Source organism: Toxotes jaculatrix, chromosome 16 (assembly GCF_017976425.1).
Source record: "Toxotes jaculatrix isolate fToxJac2 chromosome 16, fToxJac2.pri, whole genome shotgun sequence".
In the NCBI taxonomy this organism is placed as follows: Eukaryota; Metazoa; Chordata; class Actinopteri; family Toxotidae; genus Toxotes; species Toxotes jaculatrix.
In genome coordinates this window covers 13,643,046-13,663,557 of record NC_054409.1, presented here as the reverse complement: position 1 = coordinate 13,663,557, position 20,512 = coordinate 13,643,046, and the positions used below count along the sequence as shown (strand labels likewise).

Below are 20,512 nucleotides of genomic sequence, written 5' to 3'. Positions count from 1 at the left end.
AAAAGTCCACAATTCTTTTCTAATTGCCTTAAATATTCAGCACATGTACTGCACAGAGAGTACAAACAAGAGGCATAATATACTGGGCGTGCCCTTATCTGTCTGAGGACCACTGATAATGTGTCGTCTCGGACTGATAGTGGCCGAAGAGCTGCACAGCTCTGATGATGCTTTTTTGACCATGTGTGTGGGTTTGTGTGCCAATGGGCGTCTGTTCTATCGTGTCAAATTGTGAGTGCATGATTAAAAAAAAGTGTGTGCGCACTTTAATCCCTCATTTGCAGGTCAAAGCTCATCCTACTTTCTTATCCTGATCCTTTGCATTGCTTATCACTCATTTACCATCTCACACACTAGCTTCAGTGTGGTATATGTTCATGTACCAGATGATACTGGATGATAAAACCTGATCAAGGTGTAAGATTTATATGTGATTTTTTTTATGTGATTAGTCTTTGGTACTCTTCCAAATAGGTTACATGTCAGGTGTTCTGCAAGAATTTAAAAATAAATGTCTTCCTGTCAACTTGAGCTCTCCAGACAACAGAGGACCTCTGTGTAACCTCTGTTCACCTGCAGTAGAGAACTTTAGCCGACCGCTTGTAATCTTTTGCAGTTGTGCAATGTGTTTCATGACATGTCACATTGCTGTAATCAACACTGTAAAATGCCAACCTCCGTGTTTTATTAAGAAATAATAGTTTTTTCTGTTTTGTCATTGTGTACTGCAAGACTCTGCTCACAATTATCTGTTATTGGCAAAAAGGAACCAAATTGTAGCATTTCATGAGGCTGAAGCAAATGTTTTATATCCACTAAGGGTTGGCATATCACTTATCACTTCTAATCATTTTTTCAGCGCTGTCTGCCCCTGCAGTCTAGGTATTTATGTAAGCTTCATCTACAGTATTTTCGCATGTATTGGTTGTCAGCCTAGTGAGTGCAAAGGCAATTCTCTAAAGACAGCTGCAGGTTTTCGAGTGAACAACCAGCCCCCACCCCACCAACTATCTAAATCATGCAATCATCTGATGTAGAGTTTGGTTGCAGTGAAAACCAGCAGGCTGATGGCTGATAGGTTTTACTTTTTATTGTAGATCTTGGCCCACAGTTGGCACGGGGTATTGTTTGATACCATATCCTTCCTCATTCCTCGGGTCCCCCTCTGTTGACAGATGGGTATTTAAAGCACGTCTTGTGGCTGAGCGCGAAGTAATGAATGGACGTGGTGAAGCGGACTCTACAGGCAGAGGCAGGGCTCGTTTTACGCCACACGGTTCCGCATCAGGGCCTTGTCACTACTGGATGGAAACGGCTGTGCATACTCGCCTCGCCGTCTATGTGCTTGCAGGGAGGGCCGCGCCGCATTTCCTCTTCACCGATGCCGCAAACCCCGCCCCTACCGGATGGGACATGTTAAGGCATCGCCGACCTCCATTGGCCCTGGCGCCCGTCCGTCAGCGCTTATTCCTGATGCACTGATGGGACGCTGACGGTGGTGGGCGGGCGCAGCTAAGAAAATTATAAGGTCATTTGAATTACGCTTGCTAGCGAGCTTATCGGCCACAATGAACTCAGAAATGATATCAGGGATTGTGACAATGAACGGATGATGATCGCGGGGTCGAAGTCGACGCGCACAGCCAGGCGAATTTGATTCCCGACCCACCGGGTTGAGAAGAGCAGCCGCAGCAGCTCGTTGTGGTATTAACAACAGGAGGGGATCCCGGTGCGTGTGTCCGTCTCTGTGTGCGTTTTTCCGTGAGCCTCTGTCAAGCCAACCGAGCGGCGGTGAGGAGCGGAGGAGGGGGAGACCAGGCTAGCCTATAAGCCGATCAAGGTGGAATCGCGCACACCGAGTTTCACGTCAGGGATTTGTTCGCACCTACATGCTTTGACGGTGTGAGCGAAGTGTAAGGTATGTAAGCAAAAAAAAAAAAAACTGGTCATCCCAGCCACAGCCCAAGCTGACTGAGCGCCTCCGTGATGTTCAACTTCACGGATGGGTCCGGTTATTATTTGCTATGAGAAAGGGAGAGAGCCCGGCAACGACTCTCTTGTCCTTTGTCAACCTTGTGGGCGCTCAATCCACTGGCGAGACTCGAGAGGTGGCTCGACACTTTAAATACCGGGCAGCCCTCGGTCCACGATAGGTAATTTATGTGAATGCGGGCAGCACATTCAGCATGTCTCTTCAGGCTAAAAGAGACTGCTGGCGTTGTCACGCTGTCCATCCGCTTCCTCGCTAAGCCGATGCGCGCAATACGCTGCGCATCCTGCTTCCCAGGCGCGCCTGTTACCATGATAACCTACATCAGGTTAGCCCGATAAATACTGCCCGACCGGGTTGCGGTTGAAGGCCCCTGTGTGAAAGCGCACATGGCATGGTTAGTGAGGTGTAGCCTGACCAACAGTAGGTTGAGCCTCTCTATGATTTCCACATCCACTACCGCAATATGATGCTACGCGCCTTTTAAATTTCCGGGTGTAGCAGCAGCGAATGATGAAGCTTTTTTTTTTTTCCCTTACTGTGAAGTGTCTGCTCTCACTGCATTTCTATCCCCTGACGTGTGACAGATCCTGTCATGTCGAGGCGTTGGACGTATACAGTAATTTAATCGTCCACGCAGAGAGCGTCGGTCTGGGGTTTTAATTCAATTGGCACGATAAAGCCATCATCACTATTACAGACACAGGCTGGGAGGCAGAGGAGAAAACATGTAGTCAGCATCTTGTCTCTAGAAAACAGACATCTTCAAAAAAAAAAAAGGCCCAGTTGTTCCATAACTATAAACAGAAATAACCCATCAGTGCTTTTCTAAGTAGGCTAATGAATAGATAATAAGCAGTGCAATCCTATCTTTTACTGCTTTAGGGTCATCTTCCTAGCTATCAGGTGGCACTGAACACTAGTGTCAACACATGCTGTCCTCTGTTGCCCCTCAGCTGTCACAAAAAGACTACTTACTTTGAGTTAGGGTTTCCTCAGGGTCTCTGCAGCCTTGGGCTTAATTCAGCTGCAAGGAAAAAAAAAAAAGAAAACTCAAGGATTTTATTAATTCTGCACATGTAAAAAAAAATAAAAAATAAAAAATTACCTCACTACTATGTGTAGCTATTTACAGTGTTTGTGCTTTCCTTTTTTCACAATTATGTCCACTTAAAGAGTTCATGCAATGAGAAAAAAAATGTAAATGATAAATGGCTCTAATTTTATTCTGCTATTTCAAATGGATAACCCTTTCTTCATTCACTACGAACTCAGTCCACTAGAGCTGAGTCACTGCACTAAAATGGGCACAGGATGTGTAAACAAACTCATAGTAGATAACATTCTCAAGTGGTTGGTTTAAATACCACTGTGAAGATGCAGATTCAAGAACAGTTTTACTTGTTTAAACCACATGTAACCTTTGTCCTACTGAACTGACGTTTGTTCTGAACTGCTTGTGGTTACTAGTAAGGGTCTGCAGCCTGTGGGCCATTATCTCCATCTATTTATGTGTGTTTGCATTCTTTCAGGATGATGCGTCTAGCGTGTTGTACAGCCCTGCTGTTTGTGCTGAGGCTGCTGGTGGGCTTGCCTTGGTACCAGGTTCTCCCGGCCATCCTGATCTTCTACCTGGGAAGCGGAGGATGGAAGTTCCTGCAGATTTTTGCCAAAACAATTGGCAGAGACTTACAGTAAGCATGGGGATGTTCTGTGTTCATTTTCATTCTTTTTTGGGCCATTTAATTAATTTCCTTTTTTTAATCATTCTGTTTTTCAACCAGTTGTGTCTTGTCTTAACTGTCTGCTGTCACAGGAAGTGTCAGCCAAAATATAGTGCAGTCCGTACGTATTTTGACAGTGACTAAGTCAGTTGCGTTGTTTTGGGTCTGCATTCCATAAAAATGGACCGCAAGTGTAAAGTGCTGACTTTCAGCTTTAATTTTAAGAGTATAAAAATCCAGATTGTAGGAACAGTGTAAGAACTAAATAAATGTATCACTGCTCCAAACACTCACGGGGAGGAAAGTTCCTGAGGATAATAATTGTGCAAGCACACAAAGTTGTACAAATCTGACATTTGGACACACTGTAGTTGCTGACAAACAGTGACCATCAAAAATTATGCCATATATAACTGAAAAGTCAGGGGAGGGCACCTTAAAACTTTTGCACATTTTTTCTTAGACCACTGACAAAGAAGTTAGTGTAGTTAGGGAAGGGCTATAAATCAGAATGATTTTGCTTGTTTCAGTGATAACAATTTAGTCCCTTGGAGGAACATGTGCAAGTGAAGTGTTTTCACATTTCTAACCCTGCAAAAATGTAGACCGTCATCTTTGAAAGCAGCTTTGAAGAACTCACCAGCCAGGACCTGAGGCTATCCCTCAACAGGTCTAGTTTTACAGTTAGCTTTAGCATCTGACTGCACAATCCTGTTGTGCATGTTGCAAACTGTGACACGGCAGGCAGCCTGAAATATTTTAGATAAACAATAGAGAGGATGGGGAATAAGCAAATTTTTAAACTGTCTTACCTAAAGCCAATATTTGCAGTTGGTGATTGCCATGGTAACAGGTTTGTGGTTAACTTCCTTTTTTCCCTCAATAGCTCCAGTAATGCTAAAACAGGAAATTGAAAAAGGTGACCTTTTATGACCTGTCCATTAGAAATAAGCCAAAGTGACTGAACCAGTAGTGGTTTGTGCCTTTCTGTGACCCAGTTATATGCAAAAATTGCCTCTGCTCTCTTATTGGCTAGAGAGATAAAGATTGCAGTTTCCAAGTTTATTTTATAGACATTTTGATGAATTGTCATATAATAATAGGATACTATAACTAACTTGTTAGCTTCTTAAGACCGATTACCACCAAAGCTTCAGCCTTCCAGTTTGGTCTACCCACTAAGATACAAATACCTCAAGCTATAAATAGAGTTTTGATAATGCTGTGGTTGTTTGAATTCGTATTGACAATGTCCGAAACCTCAAGGTTAAAAATTCACCATATCTAACTCTGTCAAAGCATGCTGTTTCCTCAGAGACTCATAAACTCCTATTGTGTAATGTGCTGTGACAAGGCTTAGGTATTTACACTGTTAGAAGCACCATGGTTCACATCTCAGTTCTCTATACACAATTCTGTCCCTGTAAATGCCAGCGACTGTAACTGGGTGGTTTGGTAGGCATAAAGCAATTGTGTTTGCTAAAACTAGTTGTAGATAGAATTTATATTCTTAATATTTCAGTGCAGTTTGTTGCCAGTATTAAACTCAAGCCATGAACACTAATAAAGAACCCATAAATCACAAATTCATCTCAAATTTAATCATATGAGTTTAATTATGGATCTTAAAGTCACTTTGCTAACAATAGGTCAGCATGATTTTAAAAGGTAGCTAAATAAAATAAATTAATTACATAGTGTAAAGTTCATGTAGCTCCTCTGTTTCATTACAAAGAGTCCCAAACAGCTTTACTGTGGTCAAGTTTACTAATGGAACAACTGTGCAACAATAAATTATGGTTATCTGAACCAACATGGAACTAGTCCCTCATGTAATGATAAAAAATGTAATCACCACCACAGTGTTGCCATGACTTGCTCTTTTATGATGTTTCTGTAATTGTACAGTGCTCAGTAGAATGCACACTACCTGTACCTTTGCACCATAAAAGTGAAATATAGAGTGAGATGTTTCCATTTATGCAGACTTTGACCCTTGGACCTAACCAGCCATCTCTGCCATAATATTTTATTCCACAGTGTAATTACATCTTGCACAGTTTACATAGATAGAATATAGGATAGATGCAGATATAGATGAACTTCAAAGTGCACAAGAACAACCAAATTCACATGACACTTTTCACAGTTTCCATATGTGTGGGTAGTGGAGTGATTTTCTGACATAGTGACACGACTACAATGCTTTTTGGCAGCTGAGTCTCAGATGTGAAAACATCTTTAAAATCACCAAAAGGAGAGTTTTTTTTTTTTTTTTTTTTTAAAGTATGTATGTAATGATGACACAACTGAAAACAAAATAAAGGCAACAAATTGATATTTACATTAATATTAACATTGAAATTAATAAAATTATGGGATAAAACATGAGGTAAAACATGCAAAACTAGTGCAGTGGTTATTGAGGAGAGGTGTAAAGGGCCAGTGGTCCTTTAGAATAATTCCAGGAAGTCTAACTTTTTGTTTTTCCTTTTAATAATAATTTTCTCTTGTTCCTTCAGTGCGGCAGGTGTACTATTGCAGGTGAAGATGAATGTCAGACGCCACCTCAGAGAGAAGAACACGATTGCCAAGATCTTTGCTGAAACAGCGCGCCGCTACGGGGACAAAACGGCACTCATCTTCGAGGGGACCGGGGAGAGGTGGACCTTCCGACAGTTAGACGAGTACTCCAACAGAGTGGCCAACCTGCTCCTGGAACGGGGTTTCAAGGTAGATCTACAAAACAAAATTTTACTTATTGACCGAGGAAAAAAAAAAGAGCTCTATGGCAAATTTAACCTCTCATGACTGCCAACCTTTTTGAAAAATGTCTTCATGGCATAAACCTGCTTTTGATTAAGCATTTAAAACTTGCCAACTTTTGCTAAGAATCAAATTTGTTTTAAAAATAAATTATCTTTCTGTTGGTGGAAAAAGAATTAATACTGTGTCTATCACAAAAAAAACCTATTGCAAAAAGAGCTTCTTTTTCCAAACAGTGTTAAAGCTCAACTGATTTTTCTGATTTTTGTTAAAGCTCACTCCATCCAGAAAGAGGCATGATATGACCCATTTATAGGGAATTGGGATAAATAAAATTAAATGTCAGTCGATGAGCTACTGGCACTCATTTTGACAAGCCCCTCTTTTTGTTGCTTCTCTCTTCAGGAGGGTGATGTGGTGGCCCTTTTCATGGAGAACAGGTCCCAGTACGTGGGTCTCTGGCTGGGCATGGCCAAGATTGGAGTAGAGGCTGCTCTCATCAACTTCAACTTGAGACTAGAGGCCTTGGTCCACTGTGTCACCATCTCCAATGCCAAGGCTGTGGTGTTTGGCTCAGAGCTGACTGATGGTGAGAGTGAGGGACAGTGGAGGAGGGGAATGGGTAGAGTGCACAACATTGCCTTTTGCTGATGAGTGTTGTTCTGCTTTTGCTGTGACGAGAGAGTTGAGTGGTGCAGGGAGAAAGCAACAGAGGTCATAAAAGACAGATGGGTTTTGAAGGAGATGTCTTTCTAAAATCAATCAATGGAGCTTTAAATTGCTGATGGACAGAAAAAAGGGGAAACGTACTGAAGACAGAAGTGGAGAAATGTCTGGATCATAAATTGGCAGTGTTCAAGGTCTGAGAGAAGAAGACTGATAAATGATAAACTGAAACAGATAAGAGGTGTATAAAGAAGAATGGGTTGACCTACAGCACTGAGACATAGACATGTACAGTAAGATATTCAGCTAAAAACTGATAATATGATTATACAATAATAACTAGAGATTTTCAAAACATTTAACAGATTTTAGACTGAAAGTTATCACAAAAACTAAAACTAAAATATTTAAATAGCTCTGTGTTTTCCTCTCAATACTGGGCTTGACCTTATAACTGTGATATTGACTAATAGATAAACAAATTAGTTGCCAAGCAACTGTCCAATGTGCAATGATTGGTGATTTATATTTATCAATAAGATTAAACAAATTATTCTAAGATTTAAACCAACTGCTACATGATAAAAAAAATTGTTTATGACTATTTTTGAAGGTACAAGTAGAACTAATAATGATAATATCTGTTATAATATTTAATCTGCTATCCTGCAGGGTATCGTTAAATAAGCCTTATATTGCTTGGACTTTGGAGGTACTAATAATATAAAATTGCAGCAGCTCAGTAGAGTCGTCAACATAAATTAGGGATCTATTTCAATTTCCTCGTGACCCTCTTTTGGGTCCTTGCCCAATCTGAAAAGCCCTGACCTCAACAGCTACGAAGAGTGAATGAATTTTGAGCCGGTCATCCTGGGGACTGATGGAGCCGTCTTTGTACTGGATCCTGGATCTGTCATGCGCTTTATGCCTTTAAGTAATTGGAAACGCAGTCTCTTGGCTACTGAGCAGGCCAAAGTCAAGCCAGTAGCATTAGTACTGAGCCAGCATGACATAAGGCTTTTAAATTAAGATACACTGACTGTTTTTTTTGTTTCCCTTCTTCTTTCTTCTTCTCTCACTGTTACATTTTACTTTTGTCACATTGTACTTGCTCTCTCTTCCACCTTCCGCCCCAAGTTATTTTAACCCACCCTGATCCACCCTTAGTTCCTTGTCTGCTATGGTGCTTAAGTGTTGCACCACATGTGGTCTTCTTGCATTTGGGGATTAATGAAATTAATCTAATTTGTTTTAATGTCTTCGTCTCCCACTCATAGCTGTTTCCGAGATCCACAATTCAATGGGGAAGGCGGTGCAAATGTTCTGCTCTGGAGACTGGGACCCCAAACGAGTCCCACAGGGAACCGAGTGCCTAGAGCCCCTGCTGGCCGGTGCCCCGTCTCACCTGCCCAGCCAGCCACAACGCTGCTTCACAGGTGAGAAACGCTGTGTCCATCAAATCTCTTACAAGTAGGATCAGAGTTTTCAAGACATTTTACAGTTGCTTTTAGGACTGATTTTAGGGAACATTTTCTGTCATGTAATATTAATGCACCAACCAACCACAGATATTCTGGTCATAAAAAAATAAGTAATAAAACTTTATATTTCTTTATGCCAGAATTTCAGCTCCTACTCTCAACAATGCAATACAGCAATTTCAAAAAGTCATTTGCTTGCTTTGTTTGCATTTACTGACGGTCTGACAGCACAGACTAGTTGACAAGTGGTGAGTAATACTTTTGGAGCCCAGCAATGACTCACAGTCAGTGAAATCACACCACTAACTCAGATTGGAAAAGAAAAAGGAAACCATAAAAAATGTGTATTGAACTGAAATACCAAGAATGTCATCTCTGAATTGTTGCTGCAGTTGGTGATATTTATGCTTACAAATAAAAACAGGGCAAGACAGAAAACTTTAATTCACTATGTTTTCATTAAGTAAAATGTGTGATTAATTTTCTGATGTTCACCAGCTAAATTAGAGAAATGGTTTCACTCTTTTTGTTGTTATTGTTAAAGGGTATTACTGATGGCACATCACCAGAGATTAAATGGGTTGCTTGTTTCTAAGGCAACTCACATACAGTACACAGTCAAAGGTAGAATTAATTGCATCCCTAAAATTAATAAACAAGTCATGTAAATCCTAAATGTTCCTCCAATGGCTTTATAATCTGTACCGCCATGCAACGCCCTCTATGTTCAGACCCTTGGTTCAAATAAGGAAAAAGTATGTAGATAGAACAGTTAATAATTTTATGTTGTTATCTATATTGCTTAGCATTTCATATTTTTATTGTATCCACCGAGCTAGTCAGTTAGATGTGATTCGGAACAATGAACCGAGTCCTACCTGCTCAGTCACTTTTGCTACAGGATACTTCAGCACCACATGAGAACCACACAGGCAGGTGCAGCAATAAAAACCTGTGACCTTTGGTCAAAATGTTTCTTTGGCAATCCGCACAGATTGCAAACAGAGTGCATCAGGATTATAACAGGCAGGTCACATTCAAGGGTGATTAGAGATGCATGTATACACATACAGTATATTGTTTAGTGTGAATGTTAAGTAAGTGCTGCCGCACTGACGGGCTCCTTCATAGTGGTTGTTGTTTATTACAGATAAAATCAATGATGAGCAGGAAAGCAAAATCCAAACACAAGTGGGCCACTGTGATCACAGATCTCTCAATCACATGTAGATGCAATTTGTATACTTCCGAAAGCAGGATTCTCCAAACAGGGAGTTTCTGTCTAACCATAAGAGCACTTTGCTTAGTCATTGCACTGTATTCCTGAGAAAAAAGGGGAGTTAATGGTCTAATATTGACACTCTAGTTTGCCTCTTTCCTTCAGTTCTATAACTTAAAATGGGCTGGCAGTCAAAGCTGTAAATAGGCTTGAAATTAAGGACCAAAGCCAAGTATTTACACTCCTAACACAGCTAATCAGAAGTGAGCATCAGCAAAATGTTTATTTGGGAAGTGCAGTTTGTTGCTGATATGTATGTTTTCTGTTGTTGTCTGTTTCAGATCGCCTATTCTACATCTACACGTCAGGAACCACCGGGATGCCTAAAGCTGCCATTGTTGTGCACAGCAGGTAGGACGGAGCCATGCAGCTCACTAACAGACACACAGGAACTGCAGCTGCTCTCTTTGTTGATCCACTCAGCTTTTGTGTGTAGTACAAATACTGTTAGAAGTGAATGGAAGAGAAGTACATAAAACATGTTTTGTTTTGGGGTTTTTTTCACTTATTTTATTTTTTTCTCTTTCCCTGCCTCATGCCACCCTGGTTTTCAGGTACTACCGCATGGCAGCTTTGGTATATTATGGCTTTAGGATGACACCAGATGATGTGCTGTATGATTGCCTTCCACTCTACCACTCTGCAGGTAAAGCCATAATCGTATTTGTTGAAGTTGAGAGCAAGAGCATTTTCAAACCTATAGGTGGTTAGCTCTGGTCAAAATCAGTGAATGAGCTGGTAAACTTGTTTTGTTTTGTTTTCTTTTTCTTACTTTTCTTACTTGATTTCTTGTCAGCGAGAGCAAACCAAATGCATCACTACAAGCCAGTGTCATTCCTTATTCAGGTCATCTGCACTTCAGTATGCAGAACGCACCTGGCAATGGTAGCCATTTAGCTCAAACTAGCAGAGTAGGCCTTGTAGTTGGATTGATGTGGAATCATATTCCCACCACAAACAAACTACACCAGAATTTGTTTGTGACTGTACTTCCTCTAAAAGGTGTTTTGGTCTGCATAGAGCTGTGTTCAGATCTGCACAAATGAAATACACCAATTCAGACCAGTTCAGCTGCATTAACAATGCAGGTTTGACTAGGCCTTCATAGCCACAATACGCAATTTTTCTTTAAATGTTATGTCTTTGTATATTTCCATGTTGTGGCTGGTACTCTGACCCTGACAGCTCGTATTTCTCTGTCCACAGGAAACATTGTGGGGGTGGGCCAGTGTATCATACATGGCATGACTGTCGTCATCAGAAAGAAGTTCTCTGCCTCACGTTTCTGGGATGACTGTGTCAAATACAACTGCACTGTAAGCATAGTGTAAATTATAACCCCCGCCCACAGATTTAGTTATTGAGTAGCACACTACAATCTCTCAGTGTTGCTGAAAAGGCTTCTTTCCTGTCGTTTCCTGTAATCTATTCATCTCAAGATTTCATGTTGTTCCCCAGCTAAGCTTTATGAATCCCTTTTTCATTATTGGGAGCTTAGTATTAAATCAGTAATTAGTCTACTCATCTCTCTGCTATGTCTCATCACTGATTTATTGTTTTTCTTACTACCATAATCCAGATTGTGCAGTACATTGGTGAGATCTGCCGATACCTGCTGAACCAGCCAGTTCGGGACACGGAGCGGCAACATCGAGTGCGCATGGCACTGGGCAACGGCCTTCGCCAGTCCATATGGGAAGAGTTCATGAACCGATTCAATATCCCGCAGATTGCAGAGTTCTACGGAGCTACAGAGTGCAACTGCAGCCTGGGCAACTTCGGTAACAAGGTGGGGAAGTGCTCTGCAGAGAAGTGGTGATGATGCTCTGTGCAAACTTCTTCTCATATCTTCAGACCATTTTTTTTTCATTATTACTCTAAAAGCCTCCTTATATTAAGCACTCTGTTGTTCTATAAATGTGTTGTTTTCTTAGTTTTAATACAGCACAACACTCAGCACTGCAGTTTTTTGGCTGGTTTATAAAGATCTGCCTTTCATCTTTCATCTACTGAAAGCTTTGTGGTTGCTGACATTTTTTTTGTCTGTCCTCTAGGTTGGAGCGTGTGGCTTCAACAGTCAGATTCTACCCTTCATCTACCCCATCAGACTGGTGAGGGTTGATGAAGAGACCATGGAGCTTATTAGGGGACCTGATGGAGTCTGCATTCCCTGTAAACCTGGTATGTTTACTGTATACACATATTAACCTACACATCAAGTTTAAAGCCTGCACATTAAGTTTTAAGCTTGAATGATCAAACAGAGAGGTGGAAGAAAATAAACACACCTCAGGATCATACACAGCTGTTCATATATTCCCATCCACATCAGATGCTTGATTAACAGTGAATTAAATCTCTTTCACACTTCTCTCTCACTCTTTGTCTCTCTCTGTCTGTCTGTCTGTCTTTCTTTCTCTCTCTTTCTAGGTGAGCCTGGCCAGCTGGTAGGCAGGATCATTCAGAATGACCCTCTTAGGAGGTTTGATGGTTACGTCAACCAATCAGCAACCAGCAAGAAGATTGCTCATAATGTCTTCAAGAAGGGAGACAGTGCCTATCTCTCTGGTTAGTCACACACACACACACACACACACACACAATTATTCACCGTATTCCCTCCTGATTGCAATAAATGAATGTGACCTTTCACCCCCCCCCCCCCACCCCCCCACCCGCCTTACCAGGTGATGTGTTGATCATGGATGACTGCGGCAACATGTACTTCAAAGACCGGACAGGAGACACTTTCCGCTGGAAAGGAGAGAACGTCTCAACGACCGAGGTGGAGGGAACTCTCAGCAGGCTGCTAGACATGAAAGATGTAGTTGTGTACGGAGTGGAAGTACCAGGTAACATCGTCTCACCTACTGTAACTGTTTGGATATTTTTCTCTTTTTTCTTTTTTTTTTTTTTTAAAGAGCCATTCTTCAATTTGTGTCTAAAAGTTTTATCCAGACTTACTGCAGTGTGTATCGAGAGATGAATGGAATACTGAACCGATGTTTGAGAAGAACATACTGGATCGTTTTTAAGGGTGCAGTGTCTTGCCTTACTCTTAACCTATTGTGACATTAAATGAATTCTACCATTTAGAAATGTCACCACATATAAAGCTGAGCTGTAGCTGATGCTCTGCAGACTGTGCAACACAAAAGACAAATCGCAGATGTCACTTTCCGGTCACTGTGATTAGTTTAGATAACTTTATTAATCCCCAAAGGTGGGAAGTGGTTCGCTCTTTCACTGTGACAAATAACAGAAGATACACTAGTCATACAGATCACAACAGACAGCAAACGAGAGACATACCGCCACACTGCTTGTCTAGCCACCAAATTAAAAAATAATATATAGTACAATCAGTTAATAATGTACAGGGGTAAAGGTAAATGAACACCGGCAGACAAGACCTGAAACCTCAGTGTTCTACAGTCTTAAACCTCTCACTTGCCTTTTCTCTGTGTGCACAGGAGCAGAGGGAAAGGCTGGAATGGCAGCCATCGCTGATCCATCACACTCCACTGACCTGGAGAAGTTTGTGAAGGACATGGAGAAGGCTCTCCCTCCGTATGCCAGACCTGTATTCCTTCGCTTCCTTCCAGAGGTCAACAAGACAGGTACAATGCTCTTTTCGTTGCTCTTTGTGTAAAACTTAAAAAAAATTGATTTATTAAATAGTGGTGTGTTTTTGTATTTTTCTGAAAACACTCAACAGTCAAGACAGCAGTTCTAAAAAAGAAGCTAAGGGAAATATCAGCATTATTTCTTTTTGGCCTTTTTCCCAGGAACATTTAAGTTTCAGAAGACCGACCTGCGTAGGGACGGCTTTGACCCCAGCACGGTATCGGACAGACTCTACTTCCTGGATTCCAGCAGAGGGCGCTATGTGCAGCTGGATGAGGGGCTTTACCACTCCATACTGTCAGGGAAACACAAATTGTGATGACTAGGCTGACCACTACATTTACATGTGCACACACTGACACACACACACACATACATACATACACATAAAAATACAATATTTTGTCAGCAGGATAGCAGAAAGCAGAACCTTGTCCCCATATACACACAAAAAATAGCCATACACATTCCGTGCACCCAGCGTCAAATGCCAACACATTTACCCATACACAACGTACATGTTGTATTCCCAAACCCACTTTGCTCTTTGATCCCTTGAAACAATACTTATGCACGCCACACACACACACACACACACACACACACACACATTTACACACACATACACACAGCACCACTCCATCCATCCCTCCTGAAATCTCCCTGGCAACTCCTCTCGCTACCTCAGCAAACACAGAGAGAGGCACAAATCCAATAACCAGGTCTATTTGGGAACTTGAAACTACTCTTCATAGCCACACAATCCCTGTGCACACAGCGCTTAAACGACCCCGGCCTGCTCATCATGGTCCATATAACCAGATGATTTGCTGGGGGACACCATCACTGCGACAGGGGAGGGTGAGGAGTACGGGCTGCCTGGCATCCAGAATGCAAAAACTTGAATTTACAGATAACCACAAACTTAATGGATGATAAAGAGGAACATGGACGCAGTGCATACAGTGTGTGGCACGGCGGAGGGACCTATGAGGACCTAAATATTCTCTCTGGTCATTGTTATCGTTGTTTAGTGAAAGACCGGAGTCTCTATCGTTGACTTCACCTGCACAATCAGCCAGCAGTGACAGACCTGTGTGACAACTACAGCTTTCCTCTATCTGAAGTTAACTTATCAAAGTCTTTTCTCGAACCCTCTGGTCTCCTTGTCTTCATTTCCGTCTTTGCTCTTCAGAGCTTGGTGTGAAAATGAAGAAAGGACACTAAAGGTTTTTTTTTTTAAAGGGAACACATAAAGATGTGAAGGATTTTGGAAAGTCTTTGACATGTAACCAGTGGCTCCAGAAGTCGATTAGACCAGTGGTTGAAGCTGAAAGTTTTACTAAAGTGCAATAGGGCTCCAGCATCTGCAGTGCAATAATCAGCCGTACCACATGAGAGCTGATATAAAACAAAGCTTTGTCTGCATTACACCAAATATATTTAAGTTGTAGTGTTTGTTTACATATTTAAGAAAATATGAAAGTTTTAGTAATTTATGTTGTAAAAGTTTTCTTTTTTTCTTTGTAGTGCAAATGTATCAGGTTTTTTACTGCTTTATGTGTATCCAAATCTGTCGTCACAAATGAAGCTGCAGTATGCATTTTATATCAGCTGCTGGAACACAAAGTAAAGTGATGTGACTGATTCAACCCTGGGCTAAAAGACATGGAGCTATGTCAACACTGTTCACTTACTGAGCTGATGCGCAGTATGGTTGTGTGGCTGTATTGTGCAGGTTTTGTCGTAAAAGGTAGACTTTGCCTATTGTAGGGTGCGTGTATATTCTTCTGAAACATACGAAGAGGACTTGACTGAAGAGAGAGAAGCACCGAATCGCCTGATCGGCGAGGACTTGTGTTTTCAACAATATTCTGGTGCTAAAGTGGGACGTCCTGCCAGATTCAGGAGAGCCGAACGATCCAAAGATTCAAAGGCGTGGAGTGAGGACATTGTAACGGAGAAAATGCATCGAAATGGAGCGGTAGAAGAAGAGAAAATGTGCTTTGTCATCGATGTCTTGTCTGTTGTTTGCAGTAGCTGTCATCGGAGGTTGTAGCAGCATGAATGAGCATCGTCAACCACAAGCAGAGCACTGTGCCTTACTGTGAGTTCACCTCCCAGATTCACAGGCCCTGGCCCACACATAGTGTCTCATATGGTTCCCTGTGTTGGACTTTCACCTTCACTCTTCTCATTCAGCTTCTATCTACCATAATCACATTTGTCTTTGTCCAAGTTCCTTGTCATAGCTCTGGCCCATATTCTTGGGAGCTCGGATTTTACTCATCTCCTAAGAAACAAAGGCAGCCCAGCTACTGACAACTTCATCCTGACAGGTGCAGGACAAGTTTGTGTTGATGTCTCACTGGGCAAGAGTCCAAATGTTGCGAGATTGCTGTCACAGCATTTTCAAGGACTCTATCCTCCTTTCTTCCTTTCCCTCGGATGTCTCAGTCCCAACTGTAACCTTAATGTGTCTTCTAGCTGTCTTTATTTGTTACCTGTTTGTTTCTTGGGTTGTCTCATAGATATCACTTGCCCAAGTTTCCATTTGCTCAGCACCTTTACGTTAAGCCTTTATTGTCTTTCTGCCAACCACCCCTAATTCTTTCCATTAAACCGTCTCTTCCCTCTTTGCTCTATCTTCTCTCTTTCTGACCGTGGCCCTCCATCCCTTCAATCAGGCACCTCTGTCTCATCCTGGCTATCTCTGTCAGGTACCAAGCCCCATCTTCTGCCATGTCTGCTTCATCTAGCTGTGTGCAGACATTGGTAAAAACAGTAGAAAACAAATATTTCCTAATTGGAGATCTTCAAATGTTTAATTGATTTTTTTTGATTGTTCAGGAGGTTTGGTAGCATAAAGCTCCAGCTACACACTCCAAACTGTTTTCAAGTATCTTTTGCAGATGTGTGTTGTGTGTAGTCTGCCGTTACCCTGTGACTCCTTTTCTTACCTTTGCAACTCACCACATCCTGAGTCTGCTATGGTACAGCCAGGCAGGTTGTTTCCAACATTTGAGGACTGGCTGTAATATAGAGGACTCACTGTTCTTCCTATGTTTTACTGTGGTAATGCTTAGACTTCTTTGTTTTCTGCAGACTGATTCTCAATATGTTTCAACGGCTTTCCTTAGTTTGTACTTTGTGCTGACTGACACAGTTGACACTGATAGCTGCAGTGTTGACAGTGTTCGTCAAAGTTGCTCTCACTCATCATTCCCCTTTTTGGGAAAAAGACCAACGAAGCCGTTTGACGGAAATTGAGATTCATCCCTGCTTCCTCTGTAGTCTTAGTTCAAAGAGTCTGTCTCTCTCTCACATGTATTTGTTCTTTAATGATGAGTGTGAAATGTTCTCATGAATGTCTGAGAAGCAAATGAGCGACCAGTGATGATAATGATGATGATTTTTGTGAAGTAAGGTGTGATTTACCTATCGATGGGAACACAGTTTGGCTGTTAATGATGCTTCTGACTGAGGGTTGCACTTGTCAACCCTGACCACCAGGGGGCGCGTGACTAAACAGCCCCACAGGAGAGCACTCTGAATAAGATGTTTCCATTTTCACCTTTTTTTTTTTTTTTTTAAATGAGTTTAAATTATTATTTTTGAAGAACTGTTAATTATACTTTGATCGTTTCACTGCTAAATGTATTTGCTCTTGTTTTCTTTGTGTGAAATTATAGCTTTGTGATTTTGGTATAAAAAAAGGGGGATTCATGCATGAGTGGAAGACAATCAAATGGCTGTTGGGTTTTTTTGTTTGTCTTTTTGTTTTCCTTGATTTTTTTTTTTTTTTTCTATCTTTGGCGCAAGGAACCAGCCAAGGATCTACCTTTCTGGATTAAATTGGTTATAAATGTTGACCATGAGCCTGTTTGCCATTTCCCAGATAGGTCGATGTATAAAACAGCTGAAGGCCATCAGAGAGTGAGGGGGTCTGTGGGACATGGTGTCTTGAGTCCCCCTGTTTGACCAGAGGGAGGCGCTGTACCTTCACCAATACTTTCTCAGACAAGGGATAGTCAGTACCTATGCCATTGTTTTATTATGCATTCCTTACAATTACTAATGAAAGGACCTATAAATAAACGTAAACTACTGTAGTTAGAAATGTATTGGTTTAAATGAAACCTTACATAATATTTCAAAATATATTAAAATGTATAAAATATTCAGATGGTTCAGTTGGTCTGTGGAAAATCACTTCACCCCTTATTATTTGTGTTTTCGCTTCAAAAGCTTGTCAGAATTTAATGCCTGTCCCTAATATGATTGATGTATGTATTGATAAATAAGTTTATTCAGTCAAACATAGAAGTGAACAGTTTTATGAGAAAGCCTCACGGTCATCTAACTGTCACCACCCTTCCCAACTCATAACTGAGATCAGTCAAAATAACCAGAGTCTCTGAGTGTAAGTCACCTCAGAAAAAAAACGACTTGTGATCATAGAACAAGTGGCCTCTCAGTGCACAGTGAAGTTCACGATCACGGGAGGATCATTACACACCAGGCAGGCCACAGATCACACACACTAACTGATGACTTGTGTGCATGTGTCTGTGTTGCCTCTGATCAACATTTCTCACCCTGCTTTTTGCACTTTTTTTGTTTGTCTTTTGCTTCCTGTCATGGTCCTCAGGAACATCAAACAGTGCTAGACAAGGAATATGTTTGCCTATGTGTGTGAAAGGGTTTTTTTTGTTTGTTTTTTAATAAGTTCATTGTCTCATTGCACAGACAGGAGCTCTAAGCTTGTGCGGAGTGCGTAGGGGAGGTCTGTGAGGTGTGCTGTGTGTGTGAGACACACACACTGATGTCCTCTTGTCCACTTAAGGCTAGCTGTGTACATCATGCATTCAAGAACATGAGATAAAAGCTGCAAATGGAAAATCATTATTAATAAAATTATTTAAATTGTTCACTCGGGTCCTGATTGTTGTGCCCGCTTTTTCCTGGTCCTGGCTTCACCGACCTACCGCTATTTATTGTCTACAGTTATTTCTAACACATTATTAACACAATGTTTAATGTTCCACTCTGCTCCAGGTAAATTTTGGATTAATATTCTATGCCAACTGTAATGTAAATAATTACCAATCATGACAGCTTTTTGCTTCTGTGCTCTGTTTCCTGTCATAACTGTAATCTGCTGATCACACAGTATCCACTAACTGTTCTGTTCTGAATGCTGGCCCTCTAACATTGTCCACTGCCAACCCTGTTTGTATCATGTTTTATATGCTGCATGTCCTTCTCCTCCTCTCCTCCATTCCCAGCTGCCCTATCTTCCTCCTTTTCCTCCTTTCACCCAGCCCGGCCATCGACAGGAGGGTCTCCCATCGACAGGAGGGTCTCTCATTGACAGGAGGGTCTCCCAGCCAGGTTCTGCTCAAGGTTTCTTCCTGTTAAAAGGGAGTTTTTTCTTGCCACTGTCGCCTTAAGTGCTTGCTCTGGGGTCAGGCTCTGGGTCTCTGTAAAGCGATTTGAGACAGTTTGATTGATTGTGGAAGGCGCTATGTAACATTGAACTGAATTGAATTGAATTTAGCTTCGCTAATCCACATAGATTCTTTGTTTTTTCATGCTGGCAGTAGCTGAACTGTTTCAGCACGAACAACATGGCCATTTACCCTAAAAGGCTGTGTTTTTATCGTTGCGCCACACCTTGGGTTAAGCGGTTCACTTTAGGTTACACTACAGCTTCCTGTAAGAGAATTTCTAGGTAAAACTTTAGATGTTAGTCAAAATGTATTTCTTATTTTAAGAAAAAATATTGATCGATCCATAACTATTAAATTCTATTCAAAAAAGTATGAATGGCCCCTTTTGACAGTTCAACAACTACACCATTCTTTCTAAATCACATCTGATCTACATACATGTATTTTATTTATTGCTGTAACAAATCACTAGAAAAACGACTTGCAAATTCAGTGTATTTCTGGTGAATTTCTATATGATAATCAATTTGCTACTCCATGAAAAAAAGGTCGGAATTCACAGGAAACCAAAACTGAATTAGACCCGCACCACATCTACAAGGCTCAATGGTAATTTCTTGTGTCCTACAAACACACCTCCCTCCAAACTCACTTTAAACATTGATCGTATGTTCTGTATATTCATTTACTCTCCTCACACAGACCACAACATCCATTACAGCCACAGTCCTAATTTGAGCAATGTCAAGCTAATGCCTAATGCAAGGCTCAGAAACACAATAGTGATTTTAAACTAGACTATTTCATTGCTACTGTTTAGCTTTGACTTAATCTATAAAATGGTTGACTGATATTTTGAGTAATATAGCTTTACACTTTACAGTAAAGCAAAAACTGGCATCAAACCAACAGCAATGACGTTTCTCTGAACATAAACCACTTTCAATGTGAGAAGATGATTCTCATGAAGACAGACAATATTGAAACTGGAACCTAAAAAGCAGTTTCAAAATGTGTTGGACTTCTAAAGATGGACTTCTCTTATGGGTATTTCTTTTCTTGTTGGGACATGAGTAATAATTACAACCAGCAAGAGTGAGGACAGTATTTGTCTAAAAGAGAAGTAGCTTTCGGTTAATACTGAAAGCCACTGCTGTGGCTTATCAATTTCTTAATCTGTCAGCAGTGGTGGAAAAGTGTTGTACTTAACATTTACACAGACCACAACATCCATTACAGCCACAGTCCTAATTTGAGCAATGCCAAGCTAATGCTTAATGCAAGGCTAAGAAACACAATACTGATTTGTGGGCACAAATCTTGGGTACTTGTTCTTTACATGAGTATTTTATGCTACTTTATACTTCTAAAAATGTTATCAGCTTATTTAATGTGTTGTATTGTTATTGATTAAACTACCTAAGAGTATTTAGAACAGTTCCAAACAGTGCAACATTAAGGTGCCACTTACATATTAATGCATCAGTAATAATGATCCAATAATACAACAATGGCAGAGCCGTTCT

At 41.0% G+C, this 20,512-nt stretch overlaps 1 protein-coding gene across 1 annotated transcript; it reads left to right on the top strand.

Moving 5' to 3' along the window:
- The first annotated feature begins 1,495 nt into the window (after nucleotides 1-1,495).
- Nucleotides 1,496-18,464, top strand: slc27a4 (solute carrier family 27 member 4). Its single transcript, XM_041059109.1, has 14 exons — nucleotides 1,496-1,918; nucleotides 3,523-3,684; nucleotides 6,237-6,447; nucleotides 6,886-7,069; nucleotides 8,424-8,582; nucleotides 10,188-10,257; nucleotides 10,461-10,552; nucleotides 11,113-11,222; nucleotides 11,486-11,695; nucleotides 11,961-12,087; nucleotides 12,337-12,474; nucleotides 12,594-12,758; nucleotides 13,380-13,526; nucleotides 13,695-18,464. The coding sequence occupies exons 2-14, from the start codon at nucleotides 3,524-3,526 to the stop codon at nucleotides 13,850-13,852; spliced, it is 1,932 nt and encodes a 643-aa protein (XP_040915043.1). The 5' UTR covers nucleotides 1,496-1,918; nucleotide 3,523; the 3' UTR covers nucleotides 13,853-18,464.
- Nucleotides 18,465-20,512: the final 2,048 nt, after the last annotated feature.